Below are 18,978 nucleotides of genomic sequence, written 5' to 3'. Positions count from 1 at the left end.
AGGAAGTATTATGTGTTCGCATGATTGATACGCACACATTGTTTGAGTGTTTCATTCGTGAAGGTTTCCTGTATTTTAGTCAACATCGTTATGCGATCCCTTTTCCTACGCATGACATATTGTATGTTGAGCACATTTCTCTCATGGATGAGCACGAATGTATGCGGATTGTTCCTGAAAAGCTGAAAGGTATGTATGTCAGGAAGTCACATTCCATGTCTCTTTCTTGGCATGACACAGTTTCCGTAAGAGCACATGACAGTATGAGCACCAAGCATGGGCATTTCCATTGTGATTTGCCACCATTGATTGATTTCGATCAAACAGAAAAGATTCAATTTCATTGTTTGCATGTGTTTGATGAACGGCTTATCATTCCGTCTCTATGTTCATCTACATTACATACACAGTCTTTATAGAAGCCAAGATTTTTTTCCTTCACTTCACATGGAATGGGTATGTTCATGGTTTTGTGTTGGAGATGGTTTCAGGAATTTTCAACCATGGAGATTCTTGAAGACGGAAGAGGCAGGACTCTAGACGAAGTTGAAGCAAGGAAGGAGATTCAGAAGACTTTGTGTCGCTTTCGACGCGGCCCAAAGAAGCAAGCGTTGCAGACCTTTATGAAGTTCAAGTACCGCACGACCCACACATCGGAGTGGGCCGGCGAAGAGTCCCTTCCAAGATTCCGGATGCTGTTGGCGATCTCCCTCGACGCCATACAGTTCGGTACCAGTACCTCACTTTGAAAAGGAGGGGATGTCACGTGACACATCCAACCCTATGTATCCGTGGACAAGCTACACCACAGCAGGGTTCAGTCAGTTTAGATTAGCAGTGATTTGGCACTTTTGTGAGTCTATTCGTAGACCGTGCATGCCCAGTCACTGAGTGTAGATGCATATCCTCCGGTTGCACACAGCATGATCACCAATACTCCCTTCACAATCCATCAGATTCAATCAGGGGAATTTTCCAGTGCATTTAGCCTATTTTCCTATTTTTGGTTATTTTCACTTATTATTTTTAAGTGACTTTCCAACAAAAGTAGGTAGGGCAAATTTGCTAAGTTAATATATAAGCAAACCCAAGTTAGCACTTTCTGGCAGAAGAGGCAGCAAGAGCTTCCCGCTCAACAGGCAACTTCTCAGTAGTAACCCCTCAGACCCTCTTAGCGTTTTTGCATCTCCCACCCTCCCTCGGCATTTTCTTAGCATCAGCCATCGCCATCAAAGCCCCCCCTTTTCTAGCGTTTGTTCCCCCTTCAGGCAGCCCTAAAGCCCAGCGTTTTGGGATCGCAAACCATCAGCAGAACCCAGCGTTTACACCAGCCTTCAGGCCTTGAAAAACGCAGCCTATGGTAGCATTTTTACAGCAGGTTTTTCAGCCTATAAAACACAGCCCTTGACTTGCAGATTCTCAGCGTTTTTGAAGGCATCTAGCTAGCGTTTTTGCTAAGCAACAGGGCACATCAGCGTTTTAGTTCTCAGCCCTAATCTGCAGCAAATACACACAGTTTTCAGCCTTAGACACAGTAGCAGAGCAACCCTTGAAGCATTGCAGAAGAACCGCTATTTTCAGCCCAAGAAAACGCAGCCAAAACAGTCATTTTTAGCCACCGAACAGTCCCGAATTTCAGCGATTAGAAGATCACAGATGTCAGCCATCAAGTCGTCGTGGTCATCACCGTCGTCGTCGTCGGCATAGTCCAAGTTGCATCAGTCCATTGCATACGCATTGTACACCACCTTTGTGCAATAAAAGTAGACCACTCTCGCCGACAAGAGTGAGGCCCTCGGAGGAGGGTTTTACAACCACTCGGGTGTCGTATCTCTTCTCTCTGCTTCTCTCAGTCTCATACACTTGCACGCACAATATCCACTCACTTTGTTCGTGATCATAGCACTCTCCATAAAGACGGAAGGCTCTCTCCTTCCCTAAGAACTAAAGGAACCTTGAGCAATATAGATCACTAATCTTGAGAAAATACAACATTCATTCCGCTGCACCTTACATGGCGTTGGATCCCTAAAAGACGGCCAGATTTAACAAACACGTGGGTCCCTGCTGCAGCTCAATAGGAGCACTATCGTGAATAGGAAAGAAGAGAGAATGTTGGCTCTCGCGAGAGGCTTGCCTCCTCTGGTGCCTCGGTAGTGACTCTTTGGAGGCAACCCTGTCTCTGAACCTCGAAGAATATGCAGGGACATGTGTCTGAGCAAGCCCTAACTACAATAAGGACCTCTGATCGCGTGAAAGCCCCCATCCAGCACAAAGCTATTGGCTCAAGAGGGTGTGCCACTCTGCTAGTATAGCCTCTGCAATATCCTAACACATGCTCTACACCCCCCTCATGTCTCATGGATGAAGGCTTTGAATCCCCTTAGGTAATGCTGTAAATTGCAGCCAGTACCCAAAAGTGAGGACTCGACCCTCTGCCATGGGACCCCAAGAGACATAAGGGCGGCTACCAACCATGTGACCTCAGTGTGTGTTGACTATAGGGCTTCATGTAGGTGGATGCCTCGAGCACTTCTCAATGCATGTAGGCTGGTGCTACTCAAGCTCGGCAACTGCTCCCAAGACCGAAGCAAGCTTAAAGCGAAATGGTCCTCGCATCTCCTACTTAGGCCCACTTTATGCAACTCTCTGAAAATCCAGCATGTCTTGGGCATAAATCCACTGAAGCAACAACTCCTTCCAAGGCTCCTCCCCTGGAGGAAGACCTCTAACAATGAGCTTCCCAAGGAGGGCTCTACTTTGCCGTGCTCGGTCTACGATCCCCAACACTCCCTGAGAGCAAGTAGGTAAAGAACTGCCAAGAAAACTTTGACCCAAGCAAACTGTGTGTCTCGCGTGACCACAAACTCTCCAACTGGCTGATGCAAGAATTCGAGGAAATCCAACAAAATGTGATATACCACATAGTAGCAAGAAGCACCTAGTTGGCCACAACAACCCTGCCAGCAAGAGAAAGGCGTGTCGAGCTCCAAATTTCTCCTGATGGAAAGGAGAGGACAAGTCTGCTACTCTCGTGACAGATCCCCAAACCACTTGACAATCCAAGTATCGAGCTGGTGTCCCTAGAGGGATCCACCTAAAGCCCTCTCCAGGTGAACAATCGACAATGGGAGCAATACTAACCCAAAAAGCCACTATCTTCCACCAGTTAATCAATTCTCCTGATGCACAACAGAACACCTCAAGAAACAGCTCACACCTGTGCAAGTTGGCCTCCTGATCCTCCAAAAACATGCCGGAGTTAGCAAACTCGGTGGCCAAAAGCTCATCTCCCCAAATAGGAACCTCCTAGATGCCTTGCTTAGTCACTAACGAGATGCACTAGTGGCTTGAGAGCCCTCTCCAGCTAGAGGAGCTTTAGGAGGCTCTCAAAGCATATGTAGTGCATACCAGCACATTTTGTACACTAGCGAGATGCCACATAGCATGAGCGGGGGTTTGATCTATCTTATCTCCAAGGAGGGGGGCTCTTCGGACGAGATTCAGCATTGGCGACCCATCACCATTCTCAACTCAGCCTACAAAATTCTAGCAAAAGTTCTGAGTTTGAGAATTCAACCGTTACTTGAGAGCATCATACATGAGACACAAATGGGCGTTGTCAGGGAGCGTAGCATCCTTGACAACATTTCACCTTTTGAGAGGCGGCTGCTCTTGCTCGTCTTCGTGAAGAGGATCTTGTGGTGGTCCTTCTCAACTTTGAGACGGCGTATGACAAAATTGGCAAGGGCTTCCTTGAGTGCACTATGCGCTAGATGGGCTTTTCAGATGCATGGATTAGGGGAGTGTCAGCTCTCCACAAGTGTCCACAAAGTCGGGCGCTGTTGTGGCAGGGGGTAGAGGGAATGTTTTATGCTCACACGGTCTGTACGGCAGGGTTGCCCTCTTGCCCCCGTCTTGTACCTTTTCTATGCTGAGGCGATAAGCAGATTTTTGACCTCACAGGAACCTTGTCTAGAATTAGGTAAAGCTCTATCAAAGAAAAATCCAAAATAAACTTCAGCTTTTTCTCGGTGTTGGTTTTTCCAGCTTCACCCATGAGCTCATGTATCAATTACTGAGAATGACTATTAATCGCAAGCTAGTCTTGGGTGATAGTGTGAGTTGCCTAGCAAGCACTAATTAGCCTATCAGGAACCTGCGATGGCACAACCACACAGTTGGCAGTCTTCTTGACTCTCCTTGCCATATACAATCACTCTCCTCCATTGAAGATTCACCATCTTTCACTGCATGACCATCTTCAGCTCACATTGCTCACCACAATTTTTGGCTCTAATCAACCTTGGGCAGAGAAGAGAAAATTGATTGAATTGTTGAAATACAGGGCGGGCTGAACATGCAAAGTCGCAAGCATTGTCTTGATGAAAAAAATGGAAGTAAGCGACCTTGGGTTTTACCTTGGATTGCTGTTGACCTTGGGCAGTGAGTATCTTTGGCAAAGTCTAATTTATATTCTTGGTTGCCTTGACCTTCCAATTAAGGAATCCACCTCAAATTATTAATTTAATTTCCATTGGCATGCAGATCACGTACAGTCTCTTTGCAAACAAATCAAGAAAAACCTTTCTTTCTTCGATGCTTTATTATCCTCAATATAAGGCTTCAATCATTTTCGAGCCTTGTTCAAGGTGGAGGCATACAACTACTTAGCCGTGGAGTTGAAAGGAATTTTGAAAGGAGCTCTTTCAAGTTATTCGAGGTTTAATTCACAATCTCGGGAAGCAAAAACTAATTTCCTACATGGCAACACCTTCAATCTTTGCTCGTTTCTCATTTGGAAACTTGAACATATTTGTTGCTCATCCCTCAAATCAAGTTGGGCTATCAAGATCCTATCTTTGTCTCCTTATTTAAACCCAGTATCATTATCTATGCTCTTATTCTCTACTATGGAGATGACAAGCTAGTGCTACTCTTGTAAATTGGGAATTAGACACTATCAAGAGGAGACCTTCGCAAGACCTTTCCGAGATGTAGATTAACATTTCATTTTATTTCTTTCCAAATAGATGTTATTTGATTAAGATTTAGCATTTTGATTTTGTTTTGCGCTCCTATTTGCGATAGGATAGCCCAGTTGCCAATAGAGGTGGGCCTCGGTGCTCATGATTGTTTCCATTTAGAAGACTTTTCACTGCAGCAGTTCGAGGATTTCTATGACTGCTTCCTAGCTCTCTTGACTGGTTCCATCCATTTCAGGTGGCTATGTTTTGCACCTTATTGTAATTAATACAAAATCAGTCTCACAAAAAAAAAAAAAAGTGTGTTTGGTAATGTAGCCCATTGGGCAGATTGATAGTGCAATAGCATCCACAGTTCTACTTATTATTTACCCATTGCACACTTTCTTTTTTCATTTGCTGGATAATTGCATGTGATTAGATAATGTGACAGCCAGGAAAATAAGGTATTGTGCTGCACGAGGAACTGCCTTTGATGTTTGGGCGACATTTTCATGTATTCTTGATCGGCAGATAAACACTATAAAACTATCATGTGGTTGATGTATGGCAGCCTTATGATGAAGTATTCCTCACTTCACGAACCAGATATTTAGAAGTTTACTATAAAACACTGCCAACATATGGATCCACACAAGACCTAGATGAATGCAACCTAATGATAGGCCACACCCCAAAAAACCTTTTCAGTTGGAATAAACCAATATTCGCAGCAGCAGGGTCTGTCATGTGATGAGTGCGTGGATGTGTACGCGCGCAGTGCGGGGAAGGGGAGAGGAGAGCATACACTGTGTGTGTATGGAGCAGGCCTCAAGCAAAAGTAGGAGCTCCTTATTCTTTTTGGTTTAGGAAGAATAAGGGAATGGGTGTACACAAAGTGGGCGGATGGCCAGCCGCCAGGCCATGGGTAAGGGGTCGCCGGCCGTGGGCAGAGGCGTAATGCCTTTACCCCAACATCATGAAGTGCAAGGCTTTGTTCCGAAGGAAAATTTCATTTACAGCAGGGTGAGTGTGTCATCTCTTTCACTTGCTCAAATTAGCTGTCCCTACATAAAAACCTTTTTCCTTGAACTAAAAAAACATAGATAAGCTGAACTGACCTCAAAGACAACTGCAGGGGGCACTTTTACATATTGCATGTTGCTTGTCATGGACGTGTAAGCATTAACTTTCAGCACCAAGTGTTGCAGAGTCAACGCCATTGCTTTTGCAATATTTTCATAAGGTAGAGTATTTTCAGCATCCTTAGTTTTGGGCTTTGCTGCTTTCTTCTCAACTACAGTGACATCATTGACTCCTTGCACTTCTTTTGTGTCACTACTAGCACCAAGAGTTTCATATTGAACATCAATAATGGCTATCTGTCTAGCAGGATCACGGAGACTAGCGGCCTTTGCCAATGTCTTCAATGCTACCGCTAAACTTTTTGTTTTAAGGCTGTCACTGCTCATACCCTTTGTTTCTATCAAAGAGGATATCTGTTCGGTAATTTTGGCATCTTGATCATTTTCTTGGCACGCTCTCAGAATCAAGATAGCATACAAAATCTTATTGACTCCATCTGCAAGGCTGGCTATAAATGCTGGATCGTTTGTGAGACCCAGTAGAATGTACACCTGCACCAATGTGAATGGCTCCAAAAGATTTGACTCTTTATTTTTCAGGACTGAAGTTGCTTCTATGACCTGTTGAAATGTAGAGAGCATGTCAATGTAAGTATTCTTAAAGATACAAGGCCACGATCCTTATACAAAGAAAACAGTGTCTACTGCAGAAATCACTGATTATATGCTTTGCGCATTGCCCCACTTTTAGTGAAGTAATGGGAATTTTCTATAACAATCTGATAAGAAAAAAGAAGCACAGCACATTTCTGACCTTTTTCTCTATCACTTGGCATTTCACCTTGGCTTGAGTGAAAGAATTAACAAGTCTTTGCCGTGTATCGTCTTGCACGAGATCACTCTGCTCAGGTTTTGCATTCTTGTCCGGGGAAAGTTTTGGCTTTCCTAAGTGCCACAACAAATCCATCATGTATTTCAATAAGCATTATGCTGTCCAGTCAATACATAAGTTTGCAATCCAGGCCATTTGGCTCTTACAATACCTGAAATTGCTCCTGCTGTCTTTTCCTTGTCATTCTTGGGTGGTGCAGAAGCGCCCTTCTTTGTTGTATTAGACTCTTTCGGTTTGTCCTCCTCTTCCTTTGCTTTTGTGAGACTGCTTTTGAATGCCTTTAAATGGCTGTCTGCAGACAAGAACTCATCTTGAGCCTTTTTCAGCTCTGCATTCGCAGCCTGGAAAAGATTTCAATATTATAGTGGAGTGATATGTACAAAGTAAATTTTTGTTGAGATTGTTTCAATTTGTTAAAAAATATTCTACTCTGTAACCTTTAATAAACAAGCTCCCCGACTATTAAAAGAAGCACCATCACCTTTTGAACTCCATAGCACAATATTGAGTAATTTACAAACCTCTCTCTACAGAGTTCTACAAACCCAAGCAGAGGACCCATTCAGAGACAGGTGACAGATTTCTTCTGAAGCAGCAGCTCTCAGCAGGACCCCAGGACATGTCAGTTTTCAGCTCATGGAACTCTCCTATATAGAGCTACACAGATAAGTAATCTTGACACCCTCATACCTCTTGTAAACCACGTCACCGACACCAACATATCTATCATCATCGCATCCGGGCCATTGCTGAGAGCAACAGAACAGCTCCTACTAGGTTCTTTACAGAGGAGATTGGCACCATGATGCAGCGGCCCGTGAGAAATGAAATGATATATTAACGTCTTCAAAAGGCCAAAATGACCTATGAGACCATCAGATACAAAGTGGTGAGTCTAATACAATGTCTGAAGTACAAGTACAAAAAGTACTGAAAGTAAAAATGAAGTGTGAAATGTGAAAATGTGAAAATGTAGAATAGGCCCTCAATGACAATCTGGGTGTCGTGCTAGAATGCCTCTGATCCTCTGCTGGAGTCTCCGCCGATGGAGTGTGCTCCTATGTCTCGGTCGTGGTCGTCTCGATCTCCCTAGCTCAGTCGCCCTGTCAATGAGAGTGCCTCTGGTATGAATGCGGGTACCACCCTGTGCTAGTGGTTGGTCTCCCGGCTCCCTCGATCCAATGAAGTCTGTGATCTGTCTCTGTGACTGTCGTACTCCATGTCTTCTCAACAGACTATCTCTATGTCGGTGTAACTCAAGTAGATATAAGCCAAGGCATCTCTGATCCTGGTACCTCATGACTCTAGCTAGGGGTCCAAAACCCTCCCTGAATAAGCAATGGAAGCGCCCTCGTATCTCATAATACACAGTGCAGTGGCATATGTAGTGTAGCTCTGTCTCTGGCTCTCTACCGCATAGTTGGCATATCCTAGACTCCGGTGGTATCCCTCTGAATCTACCCGTCTCAATCTCCAGCTGGTGTGAGGATGTGCGAATCTGACCAATAGCACATCGTAGACCATGAGACAAATGAGTGTCCATGTAGCTCGGACGAGTCACAAACCCATCTCCCGAAAGTTGGAGAAGATGCTCTTTGTAGAAAGCCATCTTCGTGCCCAACTCCTGCATCGGCTCTACCCATGTCCTCTTGGTGTCCAACTGTATAAGATCCTGACGAATGAGTCTAGTGATCTCCGTCCGAGTGACTGGCAAGGAGGGTGCATCCAGGGAATACTGAAAAGGAGGCAATCTCTCCATGCTGAGACCATGCCTCTGAAACCATGAGGTCATCTGCGCATACCAACATGATGCGTCTCCCTGCATCGCTAACTGTCTAGAGGACTCAAGAGCCAATCTAGTATATCTGCCTCTATGTGTATCCCATAGATTGTGCATAAAGGACACTGATCTGGTAAGAGCCTCAATCTCTATAGGAGGGGTGGCTACCTCCGCTCGAATAATCGCATGTGGTACGGAGGCCTTGGCTCTAATCATCCGGGATATCATAAATACCAAGGGTCTTTCCATGTTCCTCCAACTGTCATGATTCACAGATGGTCCCCAAACTTGGACCCCATAAAGCATAGCTGAAGCAACCAAAGTATCAAAGAGCCATAGCTTTGTTCGTGGTTCTTGAAACTGAACCTGCAAACACATCCTCTCTAGCCCTCCCAAGGCCGCATAGGCTCTGGACAGTCTAGTCTCTGCTGCTCTCCTCAGAGTAAACCTCGGTCCCGTGAATACCTCCCCCAGATATGTATATTCATCTGCGTACTCCACAGTGTCCTGACCATATACGAGTGTAGGTGCCGATCTCTTGACCCACTGTGATGTGGTGTTAAACACCATAACCTTGGTTTTACCAAGGTTCACAGACAGTCCACTATCCTCTGCAAAGTTGTGCAATGCATCCAACTGTCTCTGCATGCCTTCTGGCGACTCTGATATTAACACAATATCATCAGCATATAATAATAAAGGGATCCATGTCCGTGCTAGCTGAGCGCCTCTGTCAATGTAGTCAGAGACCTCATCTACATACATACCAAAAAGTGTAGGGGACAAAGGACACCCCTGTTTCACTCCAATAGTGGAATGAACAATGTCAGAAATCCCCTCAAGGGTGCATACCTGGCCAGTCACTGAGCCGTATAAAGCCATGATCCCCCATATGATCTCTGTGGGTACTCCCAAATGCAGTAACCTGTGCATCAATCTGGCCCTCGGCACTGTGTCAAATGCTTTGCGGAAGTCCACAAAGCAACAATACATCCGTCTCCCATGTGCCCGACCCTCCTCAATAATGGCTCTGAGTGTAATAATATGGTCCAAAGTGGAGAAACCCCTCCTGAATCCAGCCTGTCCTGCTGCTCATATGCCCTCACTTTCTGCCCATTTACTCAGTTGCTGTTCAAGAATGGATGCATACAACCGTGCCAATGTGTGCCCTATCATAATAGTTCGGTAGTTCCCTGGCACCGTGGGGTTCCCTTCCTTGAAGAGAGGTACAATTGTAGATAACCTCCAAGACTCGGGTAGTCCCTCACACATGACACGGTTAAACAACCGCGCAAGAACCTCTGACAGTAAATCTCTAGCATGTATCAAGTGCTCTGCCACCAAACCATCATGATCATATGCTCACCTAGTCCTCATCCTGTTAATGGCGTTCTTCACCATCTCAGTGGTAAAGAAGGTACTAGTGGCTGGACATGGCTCTAGAGGATCTGGTAATGGTGGTTGGCTAGGTACTGTATATAATGATGCTGCATACTGACCCCAAATCTCGGGAGAAGTAATCACTGGAGGAGGTGAGTGCTCATGGAAGAAACGCCAGGCCTCACCTGAATCTCGACTCAAAAAGAGCTGATACAAATCATGTTCCATTTGGGCTAAGAAGGCCCACTTCCCGCTTCTTCCGTCGCACTAAACGCCGAAGGGCAATCCGAGACTGTCTATATGTAATGACTCCAAGTATAAGCTCGCTCTGAATCTGAACTCTCATCTCTCTGCACTCCTCATCATACCAACTATTCTGAGGCATGTTCCCAAAACGTCTTCTCTGATCTGGTTGAGTGTGCGGGTATGCCTCTGCTGCTGCCCCATGCAAGATCTCCGTCAATAAAGTGGTGATCTCCTCCACGGTATATACATGCTCGGCTGCCCACATCCGTCTGTAAATCTCTTCCACATAAACTGAGTCCGTCTCTGGTGTAAGAGTATACTGTGTGTGTGCAATCCTCCGTGGTGTCTGAGAGGCACTATACTGGAAAGAGACTAAAAAAGTCAGGAGAGCATGGTCCACTGCTACTCCAACAGACCTAGGACCCACACTGAGATCTTGAATATTAGAGATGAAGCTCGGTAAAGTCATGACATAGTCCACTGTACTGGCTCCATGTCTGTGTGGAAAGCATGTGAGTCCCCCAGACGAAGGAAAAATCTCTAGACCATTAAGTATGGCCAGACTATGCGTAGTAGTCATCTCCATGCGATATCTCCCATACTCTGTGTGCTCTCTATCCTGTGAGTGTCTGTCAAGCCCCATCCCCGATATATCCATCTTTCTAAGCATCTCCTCCGAGGTATCATAAAATACCGTTTGGGAATTGGCCGTCTTGGCATTAAAGTCTCCCAAGAGAATGATATCTCCATCTCTAGAGAACTCCCACATGTCATCATCAAGTATGGAGAAAGGGGATTGCCCTCTAGGTGAGGTATAGACTGATGTGCTAGGGGGAAAGTAACATATAGCAATGTATAAGAATCTGCCTGTCTCAGCTCTCAGTCTCACCCACATGTATCTCGCTTGGTCATCTCTCCGGACAATCTGTAATAGCGGCTGCAACTCCTCTTTGAATAAGACTGCTACCCCTCCTGAACCTCGACTCCCATGCTGGGATCTAGCGTCTGGCCGACAAGCAGTCTCCCATAAATAGCCAGTCACACCTAGCATCAACTGTCCAGATTTCTGATGTGTCTCTGAGTAAAAGACAATGTCTCTATCTCTGAAGCTATCCTCAAAAGCACCCACATCCAGCCTATATGATCCATTGCAATTCCATGCCGCCATCCGGAGTGTGGTCCCATATGTCTCGCACCGTCATGTTGTGCGTCTTTCCAAAACCACTACTTTCCCTCCTCTATAAAAGGCAATTTTTCCCTTCTCCCTTGCTGCCTTGATCTCTGGCATCAACTATTGCATATGTGCTATTTGTGCTAAAGTAAGGTCATCCCCCATAAATATTCCAGTTTTCTTAAGTGCTGGTCTCTTCTTCAAGAATTCCTTCCTTGTGTCCAAAGTCGGGAAACGCAAAATAAGTGCTCTCTCTTTGACGTTTCCCTTCCCATCCACTCCCTTCTTTCCTACTCTCCAAGCACCTGTGTGCATAGGTTACGGGATGCCCATGCGCTGCAAGAGTTCCTTCACTTCGTCTTCTACATTTTCGGCGTCTTTGATACCAGTAATACGCACATGGAGGGCTCTAGTCCTCCTCTTCTGTTCCTCCTCAATGGTCATATTGATGATGGTAGAAGTCTGTGCGGCTTCTGGCATCCGTCTCTCCCCTTTCTCTGAGAGAGAGCATGTGATGGTACTTACAGAATCAGCCCACTGAGTAGATCCGGCTTTGGCAGATAGGCCACCAGCTGGCTCTACTAGCTAGCTTTTGATACTTAAGCGTTTTGTATTTCCCATTCTGGACATTTAGATCATACAACAATGATGTAAATTTCTAGTCTCATAGGTCTTTTTCCAAGGTCGCAGCAGTATTTTATCATGAGTTTGATGATACGAGGGAGCAGAATGCTTTAGACCTTGACTTCGATGTGATTTATGGCAAATTTCAGAATGGGGAATTGGGTTCACAATACACTCTCAATGACCAGTTACTTGAAAGTTGATGCATAGGGCCAAGTTATGTGTGACAAAGGCTTTGCGGCAGAAAGTGTTGACAAAGTGCCATAATCCTTTTGTTGGGCAAAGAGGCATTGAGGAAGTAGAGAGCCAGATATGAATGCTTTAGTGCACACTTGTATGGTATGTCAAAGGATGAAGTATGACAGACACAGAGCACTAGGACTCCTTAAAACCTTTACCAATGCCAAAGCGACGGAGGGAGAGTATAGTCATAAATTTATTTTTATCTTTGAAAGATCTATAATGGATAGATTCAGCAAGCAAGCTTCACTTTATACCACTAACTAAGACAATCAAATCACATGGCATGACTAGTTTGTTTTGGAGGGCAATGTGTGAGAATTCGAGTATGAATCTCAATTTTTGTATGTCATTTCATCCACAGACCATGGGTAGTCAGAGGTCACCAATTTAGATGTACTAGACTTGCTGAAGTACTAGGTCTCTCATCACAAGTCCGAGTGGGACAAGTATCTTCCATTGGTGGAGTTTGGCTACAACAACATGGTTGACAAATCTACGGGGAAGACACCTTTTGAGATAGTCAAGGGTGGCAAGAAGGTCCAGCCTATCTTGTGCACTAAGGACAAGATCTTTCAGGCATCTCACTTTGTTGAGGATCTAGTGACATTTTTTGACCAAGTTAAGGAGGCTTTGCAATAGTCTCTGTATATATATCCATATACCTAGATGAATCCAGAATAAACCCCCATTCACCTTCAAGGGGGAAAGTGCACTAAAGACTCATGGTAGTCACTCAAAAGACAATCTAACCATCAGCTCCATCATGCATAGTATTGACTAAATACTATGACATCCCACTTACGTCGTCGCTTCCCAATAGTGGATGTAGACCTAAGGTACCAATATATGCTCCCCGCACACACACACAAGCATACACAATATTGTTTCAAATTCTCTCTCTATTGTGGTGTGCATGCCGTATTAAGTACCCTACTTTTGTGCTAAATTTTCCTATTTAATGCTTCTTTTACTGTTGGGCTTCATCATGCCTGAGTTTGCCATGCATCTCTAGATTTATTATAAAAAGTCAGAATTCAGATTTTTGTATTGATGGTCATAACCCGGATGAAAACATCCACAAGGAGGCCCGATTGAGAAAGATAAAAGGGAAAGGAGGCTTTACCTAAAGCTAAGTACAAAATACTGTGGACCTTTCCAGATCTTGCAAAAGATCAATGACGTATCCTTCAAACTGAGGTTGCTAGATCAATCAGAGGTAGAAGAGAGATGAAATCCTTCAACATAAACAGATACTAGCGCACAAGGAAGTGAAGGGAAGGGAAAGGTGGTCCGGAAGGACTTGGTCAAGTGATACAACTCTTTTGTTAGAGCTTTACCTTGAGGATTTTGGATTGGCAGTGACTTCTCCCAGAGTGCAGGCCGATTTAGCCATAGTCTAGTGCAGCATTTGTTCAACAAGAGGAGAGCCACTCCAATCTCTTCTCATTTTGGGATGACCTAAAGTTGCCACTGCTGATAATGATGAATACGGGTTGGGAGCAGCAGAAACTGCCCTCTTCTTGAAAAGAAGGCCTACTTAAGTTGATACCCAAGCATGCACTATGTGAAGAGTTCTCTCATTGGAGACCAATTACGCTCACTAGTCTGGCCGGCGGCCTTCGGTTCCCAGGCTCCATAGGGTCTCCCAACTTGAAGATAGGTACAATAGTAGATAGGCTCCTAGTATCAAGCAAGCCCTCACACATGGCACGGTTGTACGCATCTATTCTTGAGCAGCAGCTGACTAGATGGGCAGAGAGGGAGAGGGATACGTGCAGCCGGGCAGGCAGGGTTCAGGAGGGGTTTTTCTACTCTTGACCATATCTTGACACTCAGAGCCATCATTGAGGAGGGTAGATCGCGTGGGAGACGGATCTATTGTAGCTTTGTGGATTTCCGCAAAGCATTTGACAAAGTGCCCAAAGCTAGATTGATGCGCAGATTACAACAAATGGGAGCACCCACAAAGCTCATTTGGGGGGTCATGGCATTATACAGGTCAGTAGTGGGGCAGGTACGCACCTCAGAGGGTCTATCCACACCGATTCACTCCCCTATTGGGGTGAAGCAGGGCTGCCCGCTCTCTCCTACTCTATTTGGTATGTATGTGGATGAGGTTTCTGACTACATTGAGAGAGATGGTGATAGAGGTGCACAGCTGGAAGGGACATGGATTCCATTATTGTTATATGCTGATGATATTCTGTTGATCTCCGACTCTCCAGAGGGGATGCGATGCTTTGAATAGGTTCGCTCAGGAAAGTGGTTTGTCCGTCAACCTTGGTAAAACCAAGGTCGTGGTATTTAATACCACCCCACAGTGGATCAGGAGGTCAGCGCCAGCATTCACATACGACCAGGAGACAGTGGAGTATACAGATGCGTAAACTTACCTCGGAGTGGTTTTTAGTGGGCCAGCATTTTCATTGAGGAGGGCAGCAGAGACTAGACTGACCAGAGCCCATGCAGCATTGGGTAGATTGGAAAGGATGTGTTCACAAGTTCAGTTTCAGGAGCCTCGGACGAAGCTCTGGCTCTTTGACACTCTCGTGGCTTCTGCATTGCTTTATGGAGCTGAGATTTGGGGACCTTCATTGGATCAACACGGAAGGACAGGCCGCAGTGATGGATGGGGGGACATGGAGAAGCCTCTGGTCTCTATGATCTCGCGGCTCATTAGAGCCAAGGCTTCAGTACCACGTGCTATTGTCCGAGCAGAGCTAGCTTCCCCCCCCACTAGTGGTTGAGGCGCTCACCAGATCTGTCTCCTTCATACACCGCATGTGGGAACTTCCCAGAGACAGATATGCCCGCCTTGCACTTGAGTCCTCTCGACAGTTAGCCATGTAGGGAGATACAGCATGCTGGTATGGGGAGATGACATCATGGTTTCAGTCGCATGGGTTCAGCATAGACAGATTGCCTCCCTTCTAGTACTCACTGGATGCACCCTCTCTGACTCTTACACAATCCGAGATCACCAGGCTCATCCGCCACGACTTGACTCAGCTAGACACCAAGAGGACATGGATACAGCCAGCACAGGAGCTGGGCACGAAGATGGTTTTCTACAGAGAGCATCTCCTCCAGCTTACGGTTGATGGTTTTGTGACAAGGCCCAGATACATGGACACCCACTTGTCTCATGGGATACGATGTGCTATCGGCCAGATACGCACATCTTCGCACTAGCTGCGGATCGAGACTGGGAGATAGAGCGGAGTACCAACAGAGGCCAGGACATGCCCCCTGTGTGACATCGAGCCTGAGACAGAGTTGCACTATACATGCCATTGCCTCGTCTACTACGAGATACGAGGCCGCTTCCATTGCTTGTTCAGAGAGGGCTTTGGACCATTCTCTAGAGTCATGCAGTACGAGGATAATTGATGCTTGGGTTTGTTTTTGCTCGAGCTACGCAGACACAGAGAGAGCCCGATGAGAGGAGAGGCTAGCCAGTCTCAGAGACAGATCACAAATTTCTTTAGAGCTGCACTGGACACCCGGAGGAGTTACTACCACAGCAGAGCTCGTTGCCTCACACCAGAGGCACATTGATCGACCGAGCAACTGAGCTGGGGAGATCCAGACGCCCACAACTGTGGAGGACTACACAGCATCGACGGAGACTGCATCAGAGGATTCGGATCACTTTGGCTTGACATGCATGACGCCCAGTCAGACTACTGACCATGGAGGAGATTGATGAGATCTGCCAGCGACCGATGCTGGATCTCTTGTGATCTAGCTATCCCATTTAGTTGCTTAGTTCACACCTAGCAATTTAGGATTCCATAGTATTTTATTTTGTCATTTGTCATTTCATTTTTGTCATCTTGTTACTCTGACTTTGTATCAGATCCACCACATTGTAACTTTCTGGTCTCATAGGTCACTTTGGCCTTTTGAAGACGTTAATATAACATTTCATCTCTCTCTCTCTCTCTCTCTCTCTCTCTCTCTCTCTCTCTCTCTCTCTCTCTCTCTCTCTCTCTCTCTCTCTCTCTCTCTCTCTCTCTAGCCGGGAGGCATAGGGCACACACGCCGGAGCAACGTGCTTCCGCCATGTGTCGTGCAGGGGGGGGGGGGGGGGCTGATGAATCCCTCCCGCTTTAATTATAGTATAGATGCCTGTGGTATATAAAGTGATAGCTAAAATGCTTGTTAATCGACTCAAGTGCTTTCTCCATGAAGGCCTACATCAATCTCAGTATGGCTTCATTCCACACAGCAAATCACTAATAACCTGGCGAATGTCATCATTGGCATGGCATGTGCAAAATATGCTCGACAAGATGTAATAGTCATGCAGGTTGACATTGAAAAGGCCTTCGATACTATTCTTTGGGACTATATCGCAGACACCATGCAACAATTTGGATTTGGGCCTAAGCTCTCCCGTGTGGTATTTTTCTTGTATGCTCAAAGCTCTTCTGCAGGTTTGTTGGATGGATTTCTCATAGACTCTTGGTCTCTAGGACGATCCGTAAGGCAAGGACGTTAAAACTCTCTTCTTCTTCTTCCTCTCAATCCCTTGCTTTACGCAATCGCGCCTCAACAGGCTCTACTCGATCAAATTGTTGCCTTACTTGTAGTGACACTGGTGGAACTTGCAAAAACTGTATAAATCTAGGATTCTACATCAACCAGCTAAACACATTCATAGCAGCTATCAACTGTGTTGAACACGTCCTCAATGATTTGCCCAGTCATTATCCCTTGAACTTGTGGCGCATTCACCTTAATAAAAGGTGCATGAGTTGGTGGCCATGAACTTTCACCTAACTCATGCACTATACGAATAGCCTCTCTCTCTTGTGAAGAAGAACACTCTTCTCTAGTGTCATCCGTCCTGTCAGCCATAGTGGAATTCCAAGTACCTTTACTTTGTGTCTTTGCCCAAAACAGACCAAGGCTCAATTCTTGAGGAAAGAGTGATGCGGTCTCGGCAACGGAACCATACAACCCGAGTGTAGCGTTACTAAAGGGCGGTAAACTTTAGCTTTGACCCGCAAATATATCATCTAACTTTCCCTACACTTTACGACACAAAGTAACTTCACAAATAAACATGCAACTAGAATTCACCAATTCAAAAACAATCCACAAATTGGTAGCTAGAGTGCTCCCAAGTAGACAATGACACCTTGATCGCCCCAAAGATTGGCGCCCCTTTCGGTATTTCTTTATTCTTATTGCACTGGAGAACACCTATAAACTTCTACAAGGTGTTCCACACTTTTATTTGGGCTGAAATTTCCCTACTCTGGCCCAATTTCGGCAACATAACGGCAGTAACAGTCATCACTGTCAAGAACCCAAGGAAACGGTGAAGCTCTCAACCAATGGCCATTTCACACTAGCCATGCAATATACGGGCATTTGTGATTTCTTAAAAACATAGCACCTTCTTGCCCTTTCTATCCAATACACTAGGCTTCTTCCGAGTGCAAAACTCAATCTCCTCATTTGTGAATTGCTAGGCTTAGTAATCTATTAAGTGAGGTGTATTTGCAATGCTATCACAAATTCACACCCTTCTAAGATTGAATAAACTGCCAAAGGTAGCATACTTAGGAACAAAAACAACTTAAGCACATTCTTGAGACCCTCCACTGAAGGAGCAGATAATCGGAATTTAGGTACCACATGCAAAAACTCAGTTTGTGGCCCAACTATCTCTCTTCTTTGAGAATACACTTGGGTCTTGGAGAGGAGATGCAATCATTTATAGAATGCAGTGAAGTACTAAGTATATTTGGCTCAAAGCATCTAAGCACTAGGTGAATTGGGCAAGATAGCACTTTTGCAAATGGTTGTAACACATAACAAATCTTCTCAATGAAAGCAAAAAGTTCTAATTTTTCCAGATTTGTAATTGGACCCACACAAAACCCAGAAAGTTGCTTTATTTGTCGGAGCAAGACTTCTAAGAAAGACTTTGACTTGAGTCTGCATGGAAAACCTTCCACCACAAATGCTTCTACCCACCATATTGGCATGCTTTCTTAGTTTCCTATGGTTCACAATTTGGCGTTTTTTGATTGGTAGAAATAAAAATCGAGCAATGTTTAAATTTTATCGATAATGACTTAATAAAACTTCTTTAACATAAACATAAGAACCCATTTCTTCAATTTTTTATTCGTTATTCTCATTGTCACTATATCACCATCGATAAGTCATTGAAGATTTGATGTCGATGTCATCAAATATTGACAATTTTCAATAGTTGTCTCTAACCAAAGACCTTTGTATACCTCCAACTCCAATTTAGCATTATCCAAATCCCTTTTTCGTCTTGTAGCTTCCTTGTTGTGCTCAAGTTCTTGATCCATACAAATCCTCCCTGTTGAAAAAATGCTCCATCTTCTCTCTCTCTCTCTCTCTCTCTCTCTCTCTCTCTCTCTCTCTCTCACAGATATTGTACTTTGAACCATCAATGCATCTGGAAGGCAGAACCCCGCTTCGTGTTGATTCCTCTCTCTCTCTCTCTCTCTCTCTCTCTCTCTCTCTCTCTCTCTCTCTCTCTCTCTGTGCTTTTAGGGTTTCGTCACTGTTTTTTGGTATTTTTTAGGGTTTTGTCACTGTTT

At 45.0% G+C, this 18,978-nt stretch overlaps 1 protein-coding gene across 18 annotated transcripts in view; it reads right to left on the bottom strand.

The window, feature by feature from the left end:
- The window catches only part of LOC147430687 (uncharacterized), a 198,764-nt gene that overhangs the window by 148,256 nt on the left and 31,530 nt on the right, over positions 1–18,978 (bottom strand). For 17 of the 18 annotated variants that reach the window (XR_015185642.1, XR_015185641.1, XR_015185643.1 and 14 more), the window contains 4 exons: positions 18,646–18,734; positions 7,093–7,282; positions 6,864–6,994; positions 6,086–6,670 (listed from right to left, as the gene is read on the bottom strand). Coding sequence is in view for 15 of the 18 variants with exons in the window: in XM_086493279.1 (XP_086349405.1) it covers positions 6,086–6,670; positions 6,864–6,994; positions 7,093–7,282; positions 18,646–18,734 (995 nt within the window). In the remaining 3 variants the exon portion in view is untranslated. The remainder of the gene's footprint in view (positions 1–6,085; positions 6,671–6,863; positions 6,995–7,092; positions 7,283–18,645; positions 18,735–18,978) is intronic. The other variant, XM_086493276.1, reaches the window with a different exon arrangement.

The sequence above is a fragment of the Adiantum capillus-veneris genome, chromosome 21 (genome assembly GCF_014529385.1).
Source record: "Adiantum capillus-veneris isolate H3 chromosome 21, ASM1452938v2, whole genome shotgun sequence".
Classification (NCBI taxonomy): Eukaryota; Viridiplantae; Streptophyta; class Polypodiopsida; order Polypodiales; family Pteridaceae; genus Adiantum; species Adiantum capillus-veneris.
The sequence above is the reverse complement of the archived record's forward strand: the minus strand, read 5'-3'. Positions and strand labels throughout refer to the sequence as shown.